At 51.7% G+C, this 17,557-nt stretch overlaps 2 protein-coding genes and 1 long non-coding RNA gene across 4 annotated transcripts; all 3 read left to right on the top strand.

The window, feature by feature from the left end:
• The first annotated feature begins 315 nt into the window (after positions 1-315).
• Positions 316-2,895, top strand: LOC146751799 (uncharacterized). Its single transcript, XM_085533578.1, has 4 exons — positions 316-749; positions 2,082-2,124; positions 2,347-2,538; positions 2,879-2,895. The coding sequence occupies exons 1-4, from the start codon at positions 684-686 to the stop codon at positions 2,893-2,895; spliced, it is 318 nt and encodes a 105-aa protein (XP_085389704.1). The 5' UTR covers positions 316-683.
• A 157-nt stretch (positions 2,896-3,052) lies between these two features.
• On the top strand, positions 3,053-5,613 carry LOC146751798 (uncharacterized). 2 transcript variants are annotated; one of them, XR_014941125.1, is made up of 4 exons: positions 3,053-3,240; positions 3,384-3,468; positions 5,339-5,410; positions 5,593-5,613. It is a non-coding gene; the product is annotated as an uncharacterized LOC146751798 (long non-coding RNA). The 2 variants fall into 2 exon arrangements; XR_014941124.1 differs by lacking the exons at positions 5,339-5,410; positions 5,593-5,613 and adding an exon at positions 3,562-4,406 and having other exon boundaries at positions 3,069-3,240.
• Positions 5,614-10,375: 4,762 nt separating this feature from the next.
• On the top strand, positions 10,376-16,101 carry LOC146751797 (zinc finger CCCH domain-containing protein 11A-like; the record flags this gene model as incomplete). The annotated part of the gene is made up of 11 exons (XM_085533577.1): positions 10,376-10,586; positions 10,821-10,937; positions 11,429-11,509; positions 11,730-11,840; positions 12,063-12,125; positions 12,366-12,449; positions 12,970-13,398; positions 13,991-14,064; positions 14,692-14,836; positions 15,515-15,687; positions 15,856-16,101. Coding segments are annotated over 11 exons (1,668 nt in total), but the record flags the coding sequence as incomplete, so codon positions are not given.
• Between the last annotated feature and the right edge of the window lie 1,456 nt (positions 16,102-17,557).

Genomic DNA, 17,557 nt, shown 5'->3' with positions numbered 1-17,557 from the left:
GAAACATGAGGAAGTGGTGCATGAGCTGGTTAAGTTTCTGGCATTTAATTTGCTGCCTTGAATGCTATGTAACAGTTCTGTAGAGTGATCAGTTGTAGTTCCAGGTTTTATTTTTCATAAAACTTTCTGATGGTGAAGCAAATGTAATTGCATTGACAGTTTCCATTACGACAAGAGCAGTAGAACAATATGAATATGCATTATCCAATATGTCATTTGGTACAAAAGTGCAGATTTCCTTTTGCTCTAGCAGTCAGGGCATATTTAACTACTTGGAATGAAGTGTGTGAGTGTAAATTACATACATATATAAGGATTTACCCATCAGTGTACAGTGTGCTGAATTGAGGATTGAGTTACTGAAAGCTTAGAGTGACTTTATTAAGGAATTTTCCCTGGTATTAATGAATATATATATTTATTTTTTCCCCAGGTTTTATATTTGTCATTTGAATTTTCCAGTTAGTCAGAAGTTTAGTTTTATAACATGGTAGCGTCTCTTATGTTCCATGTTTTTCAAACATGAATTGATAGAGGTTTTTCACAGAATGTTTTAGAATCTGAGTAAGCTCATAGCTCACTTGGTGAAGGTTTTGCTCGCTTTTCTGAGAACTGTTCTATAAATTATGGCTCTGTAAGATAATAGTTTTACCTGCTTTTACAACAGTTACTTATCACTTTGTATGTCTGGACAGATAAAAGAGGCAGAAGCCAAAGCTGTTATTGAAGAGGAGAAACGAAGACAACAGGTATCAAACTTAATTCTTCTTCCCCCCCAACCTCGTTGTGTTAATAAATCACTTGATGCATGTGCAGCCCAATCTGTATACTTTGTATAGTGTTTCTCCCAGTTACTGCTTTCAGCTGTTATGTTGTCCTTAGGTATGTGCCATGGGTGATCTACAGTGGTTAAAAGCAAGTATATTTTCTCTTAACAGTTCTCACATCTGTGGGCAAAATGGTAATCATTTGATGTCGCATTAGAATAACTGTATAATGTATACATATATTTAAATACAAAATACTTCTGATTTTTATCCATCATTTTATAATTCCTTAAATTCACAGAATTACTAAGTAGCCTCTGTAAGGTTGAATTACTGAGTGAAACCTCTTACTTACTCCCCTTCGTGAGAGTGAAGAAACCTAAATTGGTCTCTGTCCTTCAAGGTCTGGTGGGAGTGGGGAATTTTTTTGTAATTGCTGGCTCTGGTGAATGTGTGTTGTCAGCACTGTAATCCAAGAAGCTTCTGTGCCAGCTGCCTGGAAATACTATCACTAATCTTGTTTCAGAAATTAACCGTAAGCTTGGTTGCTGGTGACAGCTAACTCAGGTTTATCATCTGGGCGCTGCAGCCTCAATGCACTCCTTCCAACAGGCTTGTATGCCTGTGACAGAGCACAGACCCCCCCGGTTGTACACCCCCCATCGGACCCCCCCCCACATTAGATCCCCCCCCATTGTATCCCCCCCCCCCATTGAATCCCCCGCCCTCCATTGGATCCCCCCGTTGTACCCCCCCCCCTCCCCCACTGAACCCCCCCCATCGGACCCCCACCCCATTAGATCCCCCCCATTGGACCCCCCCCGGTCTATCCCCCCCCTATTGGACCCCGCCGTTCGATCCCCCCCCATCGGACCCCCCCGGTCCCGGTCCGTCCCCACTCACCGCTTCCTCCTACGGGGCTGCCAACACCTCCGCACTTTACGGCGACGCTGTCGCAAAAGCGCCGCACCCCGCTGCGCTTTACGGCGCGCCGCGAACTGCAACTCCCAGTGTCCCCCGCGCTGCGCCGCGTTACGTCTCTCCGGGGACTGCAACTCCCAGCGTCCCTCGCGCGGCTCAGGCGCATAGCGCGCGGTGTGAAAAAGGCGGGAAGGCGTCGGGCCGGAGCTGAGGTGAAGCAAAATGGCGGCGGGGCCGGGAAGGGCCTTGGGGCGGGATGGGCGCCATTGGGCCTCGTTATAGCGGGATAACGGTGTTATTCTGGGACGTGGAGTGAGAGAGACCGGGCGGCCAGGGGGGATTTGAGGGGAAATAGTGAGGAAATAATGCTCAATGGGCGTGTGTTCCCCTCAGGTGAGCGGCGCCATGGGCAAAAGGAGGAGCAGCCAGGTGACAGGTGATGACTTAAAATGGCCTCAAAATGGCCAAAAAATGGCCTTAAAATGGTCTCAAAATGTCCTCCAATGGGCCTCCAAGTGGTCTCAAAATGGTCACCAAATGGCCTCCAAGCAGCCGCAAAATGGCCTCAAAATGGCCACCAAATGGTCACAAAATGGTTTCCAAAGGGCCTCAAAATGGCCACAAAATGGCGTCCAAGCAGCTGCTGTTCCTCTTGCAGGTGTTGACCACCATGATGGCCCCAATGTCAAAGTCAGGGCAGGACTGAGGGGAGACAACAAGGGGGGGGACGACTATAGTGGGGACAACAATATGGTGGACAGCAAGGGGGGGGACATCAATGGAGGGGGCACTAATAGAGGGGACACCAATATGGGGGACAGCAATTTGGTGGGCAGCAATATGGTGGACAGCAATATGGAGGACACTAATGGGGGGGACACTAATATGGGGGACAGCAAGGGGGGGGAATCAATGGAGGGTACACTAATAGAGGGGACACCAATATGGCGGACAGCAAGGGGGGGGACATGATTGGATGGGGCACCAATGGGGAGGACAACAATAGAGGGGACACCAAGGGGGGGGACACCAATATGGCAAACACCAATATGGCGGACACCAATATGGTGGACACCAATGGAGGGGACAAAAATGGAGGGGACAGGGACACCAAGGGGAGGGACAGCAAGGGAGGGGACACCAGTATGGTGGACACCAATATGGCAGACACTAATGGAGTGGATACCAAGGGGGAGGACATCAATAGAGGGGACACCAAGGGGGGGGATACTAATATGGGGGGCACCGAGGAAGAGGAAACCAATGGAGGGGGCAGCAATATGGGGGACATCAATGGAGGGGACATCAAGGAGAGGGACAGAAATGGGGGGGACACCAATAGAGGGGGCAGCAATGAGGGGTATGTAAGTGGAGGGGACACTAATATGGGGGACACCAAGGGGGGAGACAGCAATATGGGGGACAGCAATGGGGGAGACATAAATGGGGGGGACACCAATATGGAGGACATCAGTATGGGGGCCATGATTGGAGGCGACACTCTGGACAATGGCGGAGGGATGGACTCAGTGCATGGAGATGGAACAGAGAGGTAATGGGGGGAAATGGGAGGGTGGGAGGCAGAGGGGGGGCTGGAGGTGGAAATGGGGCTTGGGGGTAGGAATGGGGCCTGGGGCCAGCAATGGGTCCCGGTGCCCCCCAGCTGATGGGGTTTGGGGTCTGTTTGGTTCCCAGCCGCTCTGATAACGGAGGCCCAGCAGCCGCCCCACAGCTCAGCGTGATGGAGGAGCTCAGCCCCACAGCGGCCCCATTGGCACAGGTAGGACAGGGCCTCTGCCCCCCCAGCGTCACCCCACAGCTCCCCATGGCTATGGGGCAGGGAGCACACAGGTTATGGGGGGGTTTGTTCCAGGATGGGATGGATGGCTGCGAGCAGCAGGAGGACCAGAACAGCCCTGAGATGGGGGACCTACAGCCCCATAGCACCCCACAGCCCCATAGTGACACCGATGGGAGCACAGAATGCATTGAGGCCACCAAAGAGCCATTGGAGGGGGAGTGGGCAGCCAAAGCGGAGCCCACTTGTGGGGCAGAGCATGAGGAGCGCTATGGGGCTGGCACTGTGGGGCTGCCCCACATCTCAGCACCGGAGCACAGTGGGGTGCCAGGGGGGGACACCGAGCTGCTGCAGGTAATGCCAGAGTACTATGAGAACCAATAGGGAACAGCCCCATAGCACCCCACTGCACCCCACATTGTCCCACTTCACCCCATAGAGCTCCAGTTCACCCCAGTTTACCCCCCATTCCACTCTAGATTGCCCCAATTTACCCCAGTTCACCCCAAATCACTCCAACTTACCCCAGTTAACCCCAGTTCTCCGCCATTCACCCCCAAATCACACAAATTCATCCCAGTTCCCCCTCAGGTCACTCTCATATCCCCCAATCCCCCTCAATTTGCCCCCATTCACCCCAAATCATCTCAGTTCCCCCCAAGTCACCCTCAGATCCCCCCAATCCCCCCCTGTTCTCTCCCATTCACCCTAATTCATCCCAGTTCCCCCCCCAGTCACTCTCAGATCCCCCTTGCCCCCATTCACCCCAAATCACCCCAATTCATCCCAGTCCCTCCCCAACCTCCCCAATTCTCCCCCATTCACCCCAATTCACCCCAGTCCCCCCCCAAGTCACCCTCAGTTCCCCCAATCCCCCCCAATTTGTCCCCATTCACCCCAGTTCATCCCAGTTCCCCCCCGTCACTCTCAGACCCCCCCAATGCCCCCAATTCTCCCCCATGCACCCCAATTCACCCCACATCACCCCAGTCCCCCCCCAGGTCACTCTCATATCCCCCAATCCCCCCCCATTCACCCCCATTTCACCCCACATCATCCCAGTTCCCCCCCCAAGTCACCCTCAGATCCCCCCAGTTCACCCCATTTCATCCCAGTTCCCCCCAGTTCAGCCCTTGGTGCCCCAGTTCACCCCAGTTCCCCCCCATTCACCCCCAAATCATCCCAAATCACACCAATTCCCCCCCCAAGTCACTCTTAGATCCCCCCAATCCCCCCCAATTCACCCCCAAATCACCCAAATTCATCCCAGTCCCACCCCAAGTCACCCTCAGATCCCCCAATCCTCCCCAATTTCCCCCCATTCACCCCAATTCATCCCAGTCCCCCCCCAAGTCACTCTCATATCCCCCAGTCCCCCTCAATTTGCCCCCATTCACCCCAAATCATCTCAGTTCCCCCCAAGTCACCCTCAGATCCCCCCAATCCCCCCCTGTTCTCTCCCATTCACCCTAATTCATCCCAGTTCCCCCCCCAGTCACTCTCAGACCCCCCCAATTCTCCCCCATTCACCCCACATCACTCCAGTCCCCCCCCCAAGTCACTCTCATATCCCCCAATCCCCCCCCATTCACCCCCATTCACCCCAGTTCATCCCAGTTCCCCCCAGTTCATCCCCTGTTGCCCCAGTTGCCCCCATTTCACCCCATTTTTCCCCCAGCCCCCCACCCCCTCCCAGCCTGCAGCCCCTCTGTGCCCTGTGGACGCCGATGGGCACCTGGCCTCACCCAGCTGCACCCCCAGGTCAAACCCCCTCCCCCCACTAGAACCCAGAGCTCATTTTGGGCTTAAAAAGCCCCGGATTGGTGCCATTTTCACCCCCTTTGACCCCCAGGAATGAGGTGGCACCACGTGAGGATGCGTCTGCGGTGCTGGGGGGGCTGATCCTCGAGCTGTCCAACCTCAAGTGAGTGCTGGGGGGGGGGTTAGGGTCCCATTGGCACTTATGGGGTCTCACTGTCCCCTATGGGGTCTCACTGTCCCCTGTGGGGTCTCACTATCCCCTATGGGCTCTCATTATCCCCTATGGGGTCTCATTGGTCTCTATGGGGTCTCACTGTCCCCTATGGGGTCTCATTGTCCCTGCAGCCGCCGTGTGATGAGCGCCCATCGTGCCCTATAGGGGTCTCACTATCCCCTATGGGGTCTCACTGTCCCTTATGGGGACTCTCATTGCCCCCTATGGGGTCTCATTGGTCTCTGTGGGGTCCCATTGTTCCCTATGAGGTCTCATTGGTCTCTATGGGGTCTCATTATCCCCTATGGGGTCCCATTATCCTACAGCCGCCGTGTGATGAGCGCCCATCATACCCTGGTGTCGCTGCTGCGGCTGCGTCGTGAGCGGAGCCGGGGGGTGAACAACAGCAGGAGGAGGAGGAGGAAGATGGAGGGGGACGAGCCAGGATGAAGCTGCAGCTGTGAGTGGGGCTTTATTGGGGGAAAAAAGCCCATAATGGTGCAATAAACACACGAGTGTGAGCAGGGCTGGAACAACACAACTACACAATAACACAACAACACAACAGGGAACGGCTGCTGAGCTCTGCTCCTGGTGCAAAGTGGTGGTGTAAAGCTGACGGTGCACAAATGATGGTGCAAAGTGGTGGTGCACAACTGAAGGTGCAAAGGGATGCTGCAAAGTGATGGTGCACAAGTGATGGTGTACAAATGATGGTACAAAGTAGTGGTGCAAAGTGATGGTGCAAAGGTATGGTGCACAAGTGATGATGCACAACTGAAGGTGTAAAGTGATGGTGTAAAGATGATGGTGCACAAGTGGTGGTGCAAAGCTGATGGTGTACAAATGATGGTGCACAAGTGACAGTGCACTAATGATGGTGCACAGTTGGTGCCCAGCTGCTGCCTTCTGTCCCACGTTGCGCTCAGCACAGCCTGGGGATGACACAGAGTGCGTTATTAGTAATAGTAATTAGTAATTACGGCCTTAATTAACATCATCACCACCACAACTGCCCCGACACACACAGTACAATATGTGGGGGCCAACCCCATAACCCCTATAGCCCATAACCCCTTATAACCCCACAACCCCAAACCCCAATAACCCCATACCCCTATAACCCCATAACCCCATAGCCAACCCCATAACCCCGTAAATAACCCCATAACCCCCACAACCCCATAAATAACCCGATAACCCACAAGCCCATCACCTAATAGCCCCTATAACCCCATACCCCATTACCTGCTATCAGTCACCGCCGTCCCCGTGTCCCCGTGCTCTCGGTGCATACACAGAGCGATATGACGCCGGGGTGAGCGGGCAGAACCTCCTGGTGTGCGCGTTGTCCCGCGTGGCGCCGCACTGCGGACACACGTAGCGCCGCAGGATGGGGCACAGCACGCGGCCACGCGCGTCCTTCAGAGCGTGGCTGCTCCACACCGCGCGGGACTCCCCGTTACGGCGGCAGAACGGGCAGAACGGGGACGGGAAACGGGGGCGGGCTGATAAGGGGGGGCGGGCCGACAGGGGGCGCTGTGGTGGTGCGATAGTGGGTCGTGATAGTGAGAAGGAGGGCCTTGGTGGTGATAGGGGGGGACATGGTGATAAGGGGGGATGGGGGGATGGGGGGGGTCCTGCTGATAAGGGAGGTCCTGCTGACGCTGTGCTGAGCCGTGGTGACACCGACACACCTGGGGACACACACAGACATGGTGGAACATGGCAAATGGCGACCAGGGATGGGGACACCCCCCTAATATGGTGATCCCAGTGGCAATGACCCCAGGTGACCCCCATTATGTTGACCCCCCCCCATGACAGTGACCCCAGTAATGGTGAACCCCCCCAATATGGTGACACCCCCATGATGGCGACCCCAGTGACACTGACCCCAGGTGACCCCCCGGTCACATTGCCCCCCCCCCCCCCCATTCCCATACCTGCCGTCCCGGTTTGGTCCGCTCGGTTCTGTCCCATCCCGGCTCGGTCCGTTCCGTTCTGTCCTGTCCCACTTTGGTCCGTTCCGTTCAGTCCGGTCCTATGGTTCCGTTCCCGCAGCAGAGCCCTCAGCAGGGCCGGCAGCCCCATGGAGTCGCACCACGGCTCCCATATAGGGCCGTGATCCCTTATGGGGCCCTGATCCCATAGGGGGCTCTGATCCCATATAGGGCTGTGCTCCCTTATAGGGCCGTGCTCCCCTATAGGGCCATGCTCCCTTATGGGGCCGTGCTCCTCTATAGGGCCCTGATCCCATATAGGGCCCTGATCCCATATAGGGCTGTGATCCCTTATAGGGCCATGCTCCCATAGCCGTCCATGCGCCCCTATAGGGCCGTGCTCCCCTATAGGGCCGTGCTCCCGTTGCCGTCCGTGCTCCATTCCCCCCCCCAGCCCCGTCCACCACCTCCTTTATCCCCCGACCCCCCCCTTTATCCCCCCCTATTGGAGCCGCCTCGTCTGCCCTGTGGGGCGGCGGCGTCTGGGGCTGCTGCCGTGTGGGGTCGGTGGTGCTGCTGTGGGGTGGGGCTGGCACCGGGGGAGCGTTGGGTGGGGGGCACCTCATGGGGGCACGGGGGGGGCCCGGCGGGGGCTGATGGGCCCCTTTGGGGTCCCATTGTAAGAAGTTTGTAAACGTTTGTTCATTGTGTTGGGTGTCACAGTTTGTCAGTGTTTGGGGGGATGTTGCTGGGGGTGGGGGCTGTGCGGGAGCGGGGTCGAGCGGGCTGCCGGGTTCCTGGGTAATCCCCCAGTGGTGGACATTCAGAACGATTCTGCACAGCCAATATGTTTTTGTCTTCTTATCTGGTTATGGAGTGTGACATTATAATGCACACTGGACAGAACTGGAATGCCACGAAGATTCTGTACAACAGTGTTACATTGAACTTGGAAAAGTTGTAACTCCATTGTGTATTGTGCTGTTATCTTGAACTTGAATGCACTGTTCTCTACAAGTTGACTAAGTGTTGCCATACAGCATTTCACAATTGTTAGGCAGATTGCTGTTGTGTGCTTTCAGGATTGTAGTCACTGCAGCTGCATCACTTTGGTCTGTTATTATGACAGCTTAATTGTTTTTTGCATATGTTTAATGTTTGATTCATTTGCGGAATAGCCTTAAATGTGCGAATCACCTTTGGAGTAACAGGGAGTACGTGGGGGAACCTTTACAGGGGCTGGAGATGATAAAGAGGGGGGAGATGTTGGGTATTGGGCAGGTGGTGCCTGCGTGCACCAGGGCTGGAGTCAGGGAGGTCACGGGTATCTGATAGGGGCGGTCACCTGCACCATTAAATAGGGTTTGTGGCATGGCATTAAACTGGTACTTTCGGCGTTACACACTGTGTGCTCTGGTTAGCATTTGGGCTGCTGTGCTAACAGATGTGTCTGGGGTTATCTTGTTTTAAAATGGAAGGGCTCGTAAGGAGCAGAGGGATGTGAGGTATTTCTAGTCCGCTTCATGCTCCCGATTCTAGAACCCTTCCAATTGTGAGAACAGAAGTGCTGAGCTGTGTGCGTGTTCCACGGTGCAGAGTCCAGTGACAGTTGGTGCCCGGTGTCTGTGCTGAGCAGCATTGAGGTCTTTAGGAACGTAGGAATCTGCCAATCTGTTGTGAAGGTACTAAAGGTAAAAAGGCAGCATTTCTATCAGTATTGGAGGAGGGAAGGAAACTTTGTCCTTAACTGCTGTTTTTGTTCCCTTTGTCATGCAGTCAGTCCAGCAACTAACTTGAGAGCCCGACTTCTCCTCTCTTTAGTTTAGATTTGGGAAAATTCCCTGAAAAAAAACATTTTTTTTTTGGAAAATTCACTAGTGTTTGTGTGAGTAAAAGGTTCCAGCCTTTCCTTACTGACTGTAGGAAATGCTTAGCACAGAAAAGTGCAGCACTTTAATGAAAGAGTTCCGAATCACTTGAATTTGATCTTCTGTCTGTCCTGGTTGTAGGTTTTACTGCATTTGATACCTTAAGAAAAACCAAAACCAACAAAACAAACCTAAAATACCAAAATATTTGATTTTTACATCAGAAAAGAAAAAAAAACAACAACCCAAACCCTTGTTGTGGCTGAGCAGAACGTGCTGCAGCTCCATGCAGTGCTGAGTTACCGTATTCAGGCACATGTGTGTGGATTTGTGTATTGATACACACTGGCATGCTTTTGCTGTACAGGTAACAAAGACAGGGGAAGGTTTTAGTGTTTTCTTCATAGGTGAAGAAACCTTGAAGACCAGAAATTCCAACTTACAGAATTTGACATTGGCAAAGTGAGGAGGAAAATTCTTCCTACCCCGTTATTCTTAATTGACGGATTCAGTGTTGGTTCAGCCTACAGGAGAAGTGAACTGCAAGGCTTGGAAGATCGCTGTCTTTGCTGAGGTTGTCCAGGTGGGTGAGCTTGAAGACCTGCAGCTGTCAGACAAATGTGTTGGGGTTACTCACTGCTGTCACTCGTGGTGTTGAAGGAGGGGCTCCATTGGAGGGCTTGCAGCCGTGCAGCCCAGGGGCTCCTTGCTGAGTCAGGGTGATGTTACTAGAGTTTGACCAGTGTTGAGGAGGGCAATGTTTTGAAACAACTGCTCCTGAGAGACTGATTGAATGAAGAGAAGAAAGCTGGGAAGATGATAGATAGGAGCACAGCTCAACTTTGTGTGCTTCTGATATTTCAGTTTTTTCTTGCATGCTCAGCTTCTTTTTGCTCCTGTGGCCTTTGCCTTGCAGGTTGTTTTCCTGAATTTAAGCTTTTACTGGGTGAATGTTGTGTAGGGGGGGATTTCCTTGTTCACCCAGTAGCCAGTTGGATGGGCAACTGGTGACTCAGCATTTATCTGTGTGGGTTTTCAGCCTTGCCTGCCATCTTTGTGCAGTGGTTGTAAGGTTAGGATCAAAGTTTTAAATTGATCCTTTTCTTCCTGTAGCTACGCTGCCAAGTCCACCAGAGTCTGCAGGTGACGATCCGAGGGCAGCTCAGATAACAGTGCAGCAGAGCAAGCTTTCCGTGCAGTCCGATCCCTCTCCACAGTCGATGGAAGTGATGGAAGTGGAAAACTCAGAGAATGTCCCAAGCCCGACACATCCTCCCGTTGTCATCAATTCTGCAGATGATGACAAAGGTGATGGTGAGTGTGGTTGATTTCCCGGTTCTCTAGTAGTTACACTATTTACTTAGGCTGCTTCTATGTGTTTACCAGGTAAGTGTAGCAGTTTAAATAAAGAACCCATCTGTAGTCACTTACATTTGTACTTAAGAATATTAACTGTGGGCTGAAGTGTATGAGCTACATAAATGTGGGAAATCTGATTGAATTCCTACCGCGTACCTGAAGAGGCTGATTTTTTCTTTCCTTGTACAGACCAGCTTTCTAAGGAGGGAGAAGAAATAAAAACACCTGTCCAGCAACCAGCTAAAGAAAACCATCATGGATTGCGGATCATTTCCATTAGGAAATCTAATGCTGATACAAAACAAGGTATTCCAGGATTAATCAGAAGCACTTGCCAATTAACTCCAAAGCAATTTATTGTACAAACACAACAGAACATAGGGTTGCTGAATGGACTCGGCTATTTCCATGATCTTGTTCCTACCTCGTAACTTCATGTGCCTTTCAGATTAGGAAGGTAAACTCCTTTGTTTAGAGCATTAGAGCACGACGAGGCCACAGCATGGAGTTTAAGTGCCTGTATGTGCATCTTTCCAACCAGTGGTGAAAGCCACATTTGCTGATAGAGGAATCTAATGTCATGTGGATGGGATAAAGTAAGGGATAAAGCCTACTTTTAATATCCAGAAGGATGAAAGGAGGGCAGCAGACAGACATCAGGTCCATGGTGCTCTTAGCTGTGGGGAGAGCTGACAGGGTTTGTTCTGCATGCTTCTGAGCAGGAGGCAGTTTGCAGAGCTGTGGTCTTCAGCGTGTGCCTCTGTCCTTCAGTCTCATTCACTGCTCTGTGTTCCCAGATGACAGTCTGAATTTTGGAATAAAAACACTTGAAGAGATCAAACTGAAGAAACAAAAGGATAAAACCAAACAACAAAGTGGTGAGTTCATGTGCCCTACTTTGTTATCCTTCTGATAATACTCAGATAGCTGGCACTGTGTTGGGGAATAGAGCTGTGCAGTGGTTGTTGCACATTGGACAGTAGTGAGTAACAAATGCGCTTTGGTCTTTGTGACGGTTCTGTCAGGTTTGCTTTTGTTGTTGGCAGTGGCTTTTCTTTTTCTTGTTGTAAACACTGTCTGTTTGTTCACTTGGATCAGAAGGGCCTTCAGGAGCTCCTGCTCATCTGCTCCAATCTCAGACTGTTCCTGTGCCTAAGAAGGAGAATGTGCGGACACTGGTCAGAACTGTGACGCTGTCTGCAAAGCAGGGTAATGAGGAGTACCTTTGTTTCCATTTGGTGGCTCCTAAGTGGAATGGATAAATTATAATTGGGACTTACCCTGAGTGCATTACAGTTGCAATATTATTTTCTGTCAGGGCTGTCAAAGTGGTGTCTTTTGGGTGTATTTGTTTTGGGTGGGAAATGGGCTCACAAGACAGTAATTCTGTTGGTTTCTGACAAATAAGCACTTTGTTTTTCTTTGTTTTAGGGGAGAAGCCCGTGATTCGACTGAATATTGCTGATGAACCTGGAAAACAGGAATCCTCTGTAGGTAAGGGCTGCTTGTGAGCTGCTGTTTGGCTGCCTCCACGCAAATGGGAGGGCACTGCTGAAGCAGGAGGGAGGAAAGTGTGTCGTGGGTCTGTGATGACTCCATGTGGCACACAAGTGTAGCAGCTGAAAGGTGAATTTGAGAACATACACTTGGAGAAACCAAAGTTTGTGGTTGACTGTTGTAAAAATCTTTCTCCAAAGGAATTATCTTAGGAATGTTGTTGTTTTCTCTCTGTAGCTGATGTCAGTGGCCTTCCGCTGAAACGCAGCCTTGCAGAAAGGCTGGGGAAGAAGATCAAGATTGACAGAGCACCAAGGAGAGGTAAATGGTCATTGGTGTTTGCTGCACAGATTCTCTAGGCTTTCTGCTTGTTCTTTCCTGGGAGCGTTCTCTTTGCGTGCTTGCTGAAGTCTTCATCACTGGGATTTGAAGTTCCTTTCCCTGCCCCGTTTTGAAACGTGAGCACAGAGCTGGCATTTATGCAGCATCCCTGGTTTGTTCCGTTCTGTAATTCAAGGCATGAAGTCTCTGAAGGAGAGACAGGGACATACTTGTGCTCAGATAGATAATAACTAGGTATTACACCTGCTTTCCCCTTTTTCCTTCTCATGAATTTAGACCACTTCCACAGAGCCCTAAATGTTAATTTGAAAGGGAAAAATCGGACTGGTTTTCAAAATATAGGACAGGTGGCTTTGGGGAGAAAACTGCAGAGTGAAGCTGTCCTGTGATGCGCTGTTGGGAACACTCATATTCTGTAATATTATGACAAATCTGCAAACTTAAGCTCTCATTGGACTCTCATTTAATCATTATGCTTCTCCTTTCTTGATGATGGCAGAGAAGGGTGCCAAGCCAGCAGGGGAGATCCATGTCAAAACTCTGGAAGAGATCCGTCTTGAGAGAGCGAATCAGCGAGGAGAAACCCCAGCTGCCCCCCAGGCAGAAGGGTGCTGTAAGGTGGAGGATCCCAGCTCCAGGGTGAGGCCTTCCCCTGCAGTTCACATCAAAAGCTACTCGGAAGCCCTGGCTGAAAGGAAACACAAAGGACTGGAGGAAGAGAAGCAAAAAGTAGAAGAGCTTCTTACTGACAAGAGAGCTGAGGGTAAATGCAAGAACAAGAGAATTTTCCCTCCACCTGGGCCGGGTAAAGTGAAACTGGAAGAGCCACGGCGTAAAATCAAGAGATTGGAAGAAGTGCATATTAAAACCTTGAAAGAAATCAAGCAGGAGAAAGCCCTGCGGATGCAGCAGATCGCAAAGCCAGCAGGTAAGGAGGTGCTTCACTGTCTGCTCTGCCGAAGTGCTTCCCCTGTCAAGCAAATGGAGTTTGCTTAGAATTGCCTTGGCTGTTTCTTACAACATGCAAAGGCAGGAAGTGCCAGGATGTCCATCCATGTGTTTTTCCATTGAATCCGTGGTGTCTGCCTGCTTCATTCTGGAAAATTCATTCGCTGTGAGGTTTTGTAATTCAGTTTCTCCTGTATTTTCTTTCTGCCATGTTTTTGGTGTGGCATGTTCTGTGTGTTGATGCCAAGGTTGCCTTCATCTTTGGCGTGTGTTGCTTAGTTCGATATGTAAATGTGTTTGTAAAGCAAGGATTGACTCCTCAACATGGGGGCCAACCTCTGTAAAAAAGGTCAGGGGGGGTGAGTTATTCATTGGGGAGGTGAAAGGCTTTGTGATGAGACAGCATGTGAAGGAGGGAAGAGCTTGGATACTGTATGGACTGCGTGATGTCGCCTCTGTCTGTGCTTTGTTATTGAATGTGAGGAAATAAGCACATGGAGGAAACACTGGCACTCAGGTTTCTTTCTATGCTTGCTGTTGACCAAATGATTTTCATTTTCCTTGTTTTAAAGCACCTGGAAGAGAAGAGGAAAAGACTGCGGAATGGAGCAGGGCTGCTCCCAAAGCTGTCTCTGCACCCGCAGAGGTGAGTCCCTTCTGAAGATGGACACATTGACACAATTTCTTCACATGTTCTCATGTCTCACTGCTCACCATGTGCCACCATCATGAGCGCATTCCTACCTTCCTGCCTTTGGTGAAGAGCTGCAGCCATGTTTCACAATCCTGATACTTTCAATGGCTTTCCCAGACAGCTTTGCACTCCTCAAACTCAGAATTGATCTGATTGTATCTGGCAGTGAGGCAGTAACCCTGCTGGCACCAGGTACAACTTGTGAGGTTAACGTGGGGGGCACTGGATACAAAAAGGCCAGGACGGCTTCGTGTTCAGGGAAATCAGACTGTGGGTGGATGTTGTGTAGAGGAACAGGAATGACTTTCTGTTGCTCAGATAGAATGTGGTAGGTAACAACTCCAGTACTGCGCTGATTTAAACGAGCTTGCTTTGTTAATTGCACACGTTTGAAACAGTGTTTTCACAGCAAAGCATGGATCTTGTTATATGCAGGCATTTATGAAAGGGTCAGTGACCCAAGTGACAAGAATGTACTGTTCCAGGTGCAGCCGTTTTTGCAATATCTCCAATCTGATTTCCTTCATACACTCCCCCTGGTGTTTGTTCTGATTTTGCACTTACTTTATTTCTTTTTAGCCCTGGGATCAGAGTACACCAAATTCTAGAGCTCAAGCAAAGAGCCTTGAGGGGACAATAAAGGAGAAGCTGCAGCTGAGACAACCGGAGAAACTGAAGAAGGAAGTGGCTGCTGTGCCGGCTGCTGCTAAAGAAACAGTCCAAGGTAAAAGTGCAGAGCTTAGCAGTCCTGAATCCACCCTTCATGGTCAGCTTATCAGCTTGCAAAGGCGTAAGTGAAATCTCAGCACGGTGGGCACCAGCATTGCTAGGGAAACCATCAGCCCAACCTCAGGAGCAGAGAACTATGAATGAGTGTTGAGTGTGAGGTGGTCCTCGGAAGTAAAGGGACCTGAGTGCTCATGGTGGGTGCGTGCCTAGGGAAATGCTTATTTTCTTAGTTCACTTGTGTTCCTTCCAGCCAGACTTCAGCTTGAGAACGAGGGACAGACAGTGGCACTGAGCTGCAGACTTACCTGTGTGATAAACCCCTGGATGTATTTTGTGGGTCTGTTGTGGCTTGCACAGCGTCTGGTTGCACACTCTTGTCTGTAGCTCCTGCTTTTTCCTTTCTCTAGAGGGACCATGTATTGCTTTCTCCTGCTGTATGGCTGTTTCCCTTGTCTGGGTTATAATATGGTGTAGCTGTGCAGTTTCTTTGTTCCTTTGGTCGGACTGTTGGTATGCAGCACTTACTGTGGAAGATATTGCTGAGATTTGTGGAAAGAGCAATGTAATTTTGCTGGCCGGATGTATTTAACTGTGGAGAAGAGCTGTGGGAATGACAGGACAACCTGGACTCCTCTCAAGGCACAATTGTACCAGCTCTCTCTTCTTCCTGTAGCCAAGGGCAATGTGTGTGAGAAGCCTTGGGATGGCAAAGCCAGCAGCCCCACGAAGCGAGCAAGGAAGCGGAAGGCTGCTGAGATCTCTCCTTCTGCTGTGGCAGCTGTGAATCCTCGGAGAAGCACTGAAGAAGAGGAGCCTCCAGCTAAAAAGGCTAAAATAGCAGCTTTGGTAAGGAGGGGAGGAAGTGTCAGTGCTGTCCTGGTCAGGCTTACTGTTAACGTCCTTCAGGAGCCCCTTGGCCCACATGTTGGGTTAAGGCTCAGCAGTGCTGAAGGAGAAGTGCTGCAGAGGAAGGATCTCCTGAGCAATCATTGACTTTGTCTTCCTTCTTTCCAGACTGCTGCTCCAGCCCTGCCGGAGGTCAGCCTGCTCACCAAGGCTGTAGAAGATGACCTTGAAAAGTTCATCTCGGAATTCTTAGAGGAAATGGAAGGACAATATGACTCGGAGCTGGAGAAGGATGTGGATGAACTCCATCTTGAACTTTCCGAGATGATTGACAGTATAACTGAGTAGTCTTATAGTATATATATATATATATAAATAAATATTTTAAAAGGCTTCACAATGAGTCTTAAAGCTCAGCTGAACTGGTAAAAGATTGGCAGACTACATTCATTTGTCCTGAGTTTTCCTGTGGGTCAGAGTTGAGGTCCTGTGCATCCATTCCCTGCTCCTGGTTGGCTCCTTTCAGCAGCAAGAGGACAAAGCAGTTCTGTGACAGCCCAGAAGGACGTCCATCCAGAAGGAGAACCCACGTCTCCTCGCCCGCTCCTTCTTCTCCTGTAGGTGAAGATGGGGCAGAGATGGAGGTCAGGGTCTGCTGCACAGCAGGGGGATCATGCAGGACTCGGGAGCCCGGCAGCACAACAGTGCTGGAAGGAGCCCTGTCCTCAAGGAGACCCCATTGCATGGGGAGACCACTGTTGGATGGGGAGACCCCGGGTGCTGTGTGTTCTGCCCCTTACCAGCTGTGCCTCCACCAGCTCCGGCAGCACAGCCCCAGGCTCACACTCCACCTCCAGCTCCATCTGATGCTGTTGCCTGTGTTGAACAAGGCTTGGTTGGAGTCTATCACCACGGGGGGCTCCCCAGCACTGTGTGCCCACCCCCCAGGGCTGGGATGGGGCTGCTCTGCCACACCGTGCAGTAACCAGAGCCCTATCTCCAGCAGCACTGCAGTCCCATTGCTGCCCCAGGTGTGTCAGAGACCCCCGTGTGCAGGCGTGGGGTGCAGGGTCCCATGGGTGGGTCCCACTCACCAGGCACCCTCCAGCTCCAGCTCCTCCCGCTCCTCTCGCAGGCGCTGTTTCTCCCTGCGCAGCACCTGGAAGACAAAAACATGAGCTCCAGGTCCACAACATGGGGGTGGGCAGCCCCCCACCCCTTCCCTCAACCCACCACACTACCTCGATCTCCTCTGTCTCAGCCTTCAGCTGCTCTTCCAGCTGGGCAATGAGCTGCTTCTCCTGCAAGACAAAGCGTGTACCACCAGGGGTGGCTGCGTTGGGTCCCATGGACCCGAGGGATTGGGACCGACGTCCTCCTGCACAGCCAGAGGCGTGAGGATGCCGAGCTGTGAGGACGAGCCCTCACTGCCCCCTACCTGCTCCAGCTCCTCTTTACGGGCAGCCGTTCTTTCAGCCCATATTTGGTGGGCATTCTGTGGGAAAGCAGAAGAGCATCGACCGTCAGGGCACCGGTGCTCCCATGGGGCTCCGTCCCCTCCTGCCTCCTCCATCGGGGCAAGCAGGACCTGCAGGGCTGGAGTTGCAGACCCACACGAGGGCACTTCTCCCTCCCCACACCACACAGCAGCATCTCCTCACCTTCAACAAAGACTCCCTGGCCCTGGCCGTGCGGTTCTCCATGAGCTGCTCATGAGCCTGTGGGAGGGGAAAGGAGCAGCGTTGTCCCCCGGCCCTCTGCTGCCATGCCATGGGCAGGGTGCCCTTCAGCCGGCAGCTCGGCCCTTGTGTGTCCGTCCATTAGGTGCTCACCTGCTCCAGCTCCTGCAGCAGCTCCACTTGCTGCATGC

The sequence above is a fragment of the Coturnix japonica genome, unplaced genomic scaffold (genome assembly GCF_054131305.1).
Source record: "Coturnix japonica strain WE unplaced genomic scaffold, WE-NBRP24 Scf061, whole genome shotgun sequence".
Lineage (NCBI taxonomy): Eukaryota > Metazoa > Chordata > Aves > Galliformes > Phasianidae > Coturnix > Coturnix japonica.
The sequence above is the reverse complement of the archived record's forward strand: the minus strand, read 5'-3'. Positions and strand labels throughout refer to the sequence as shown.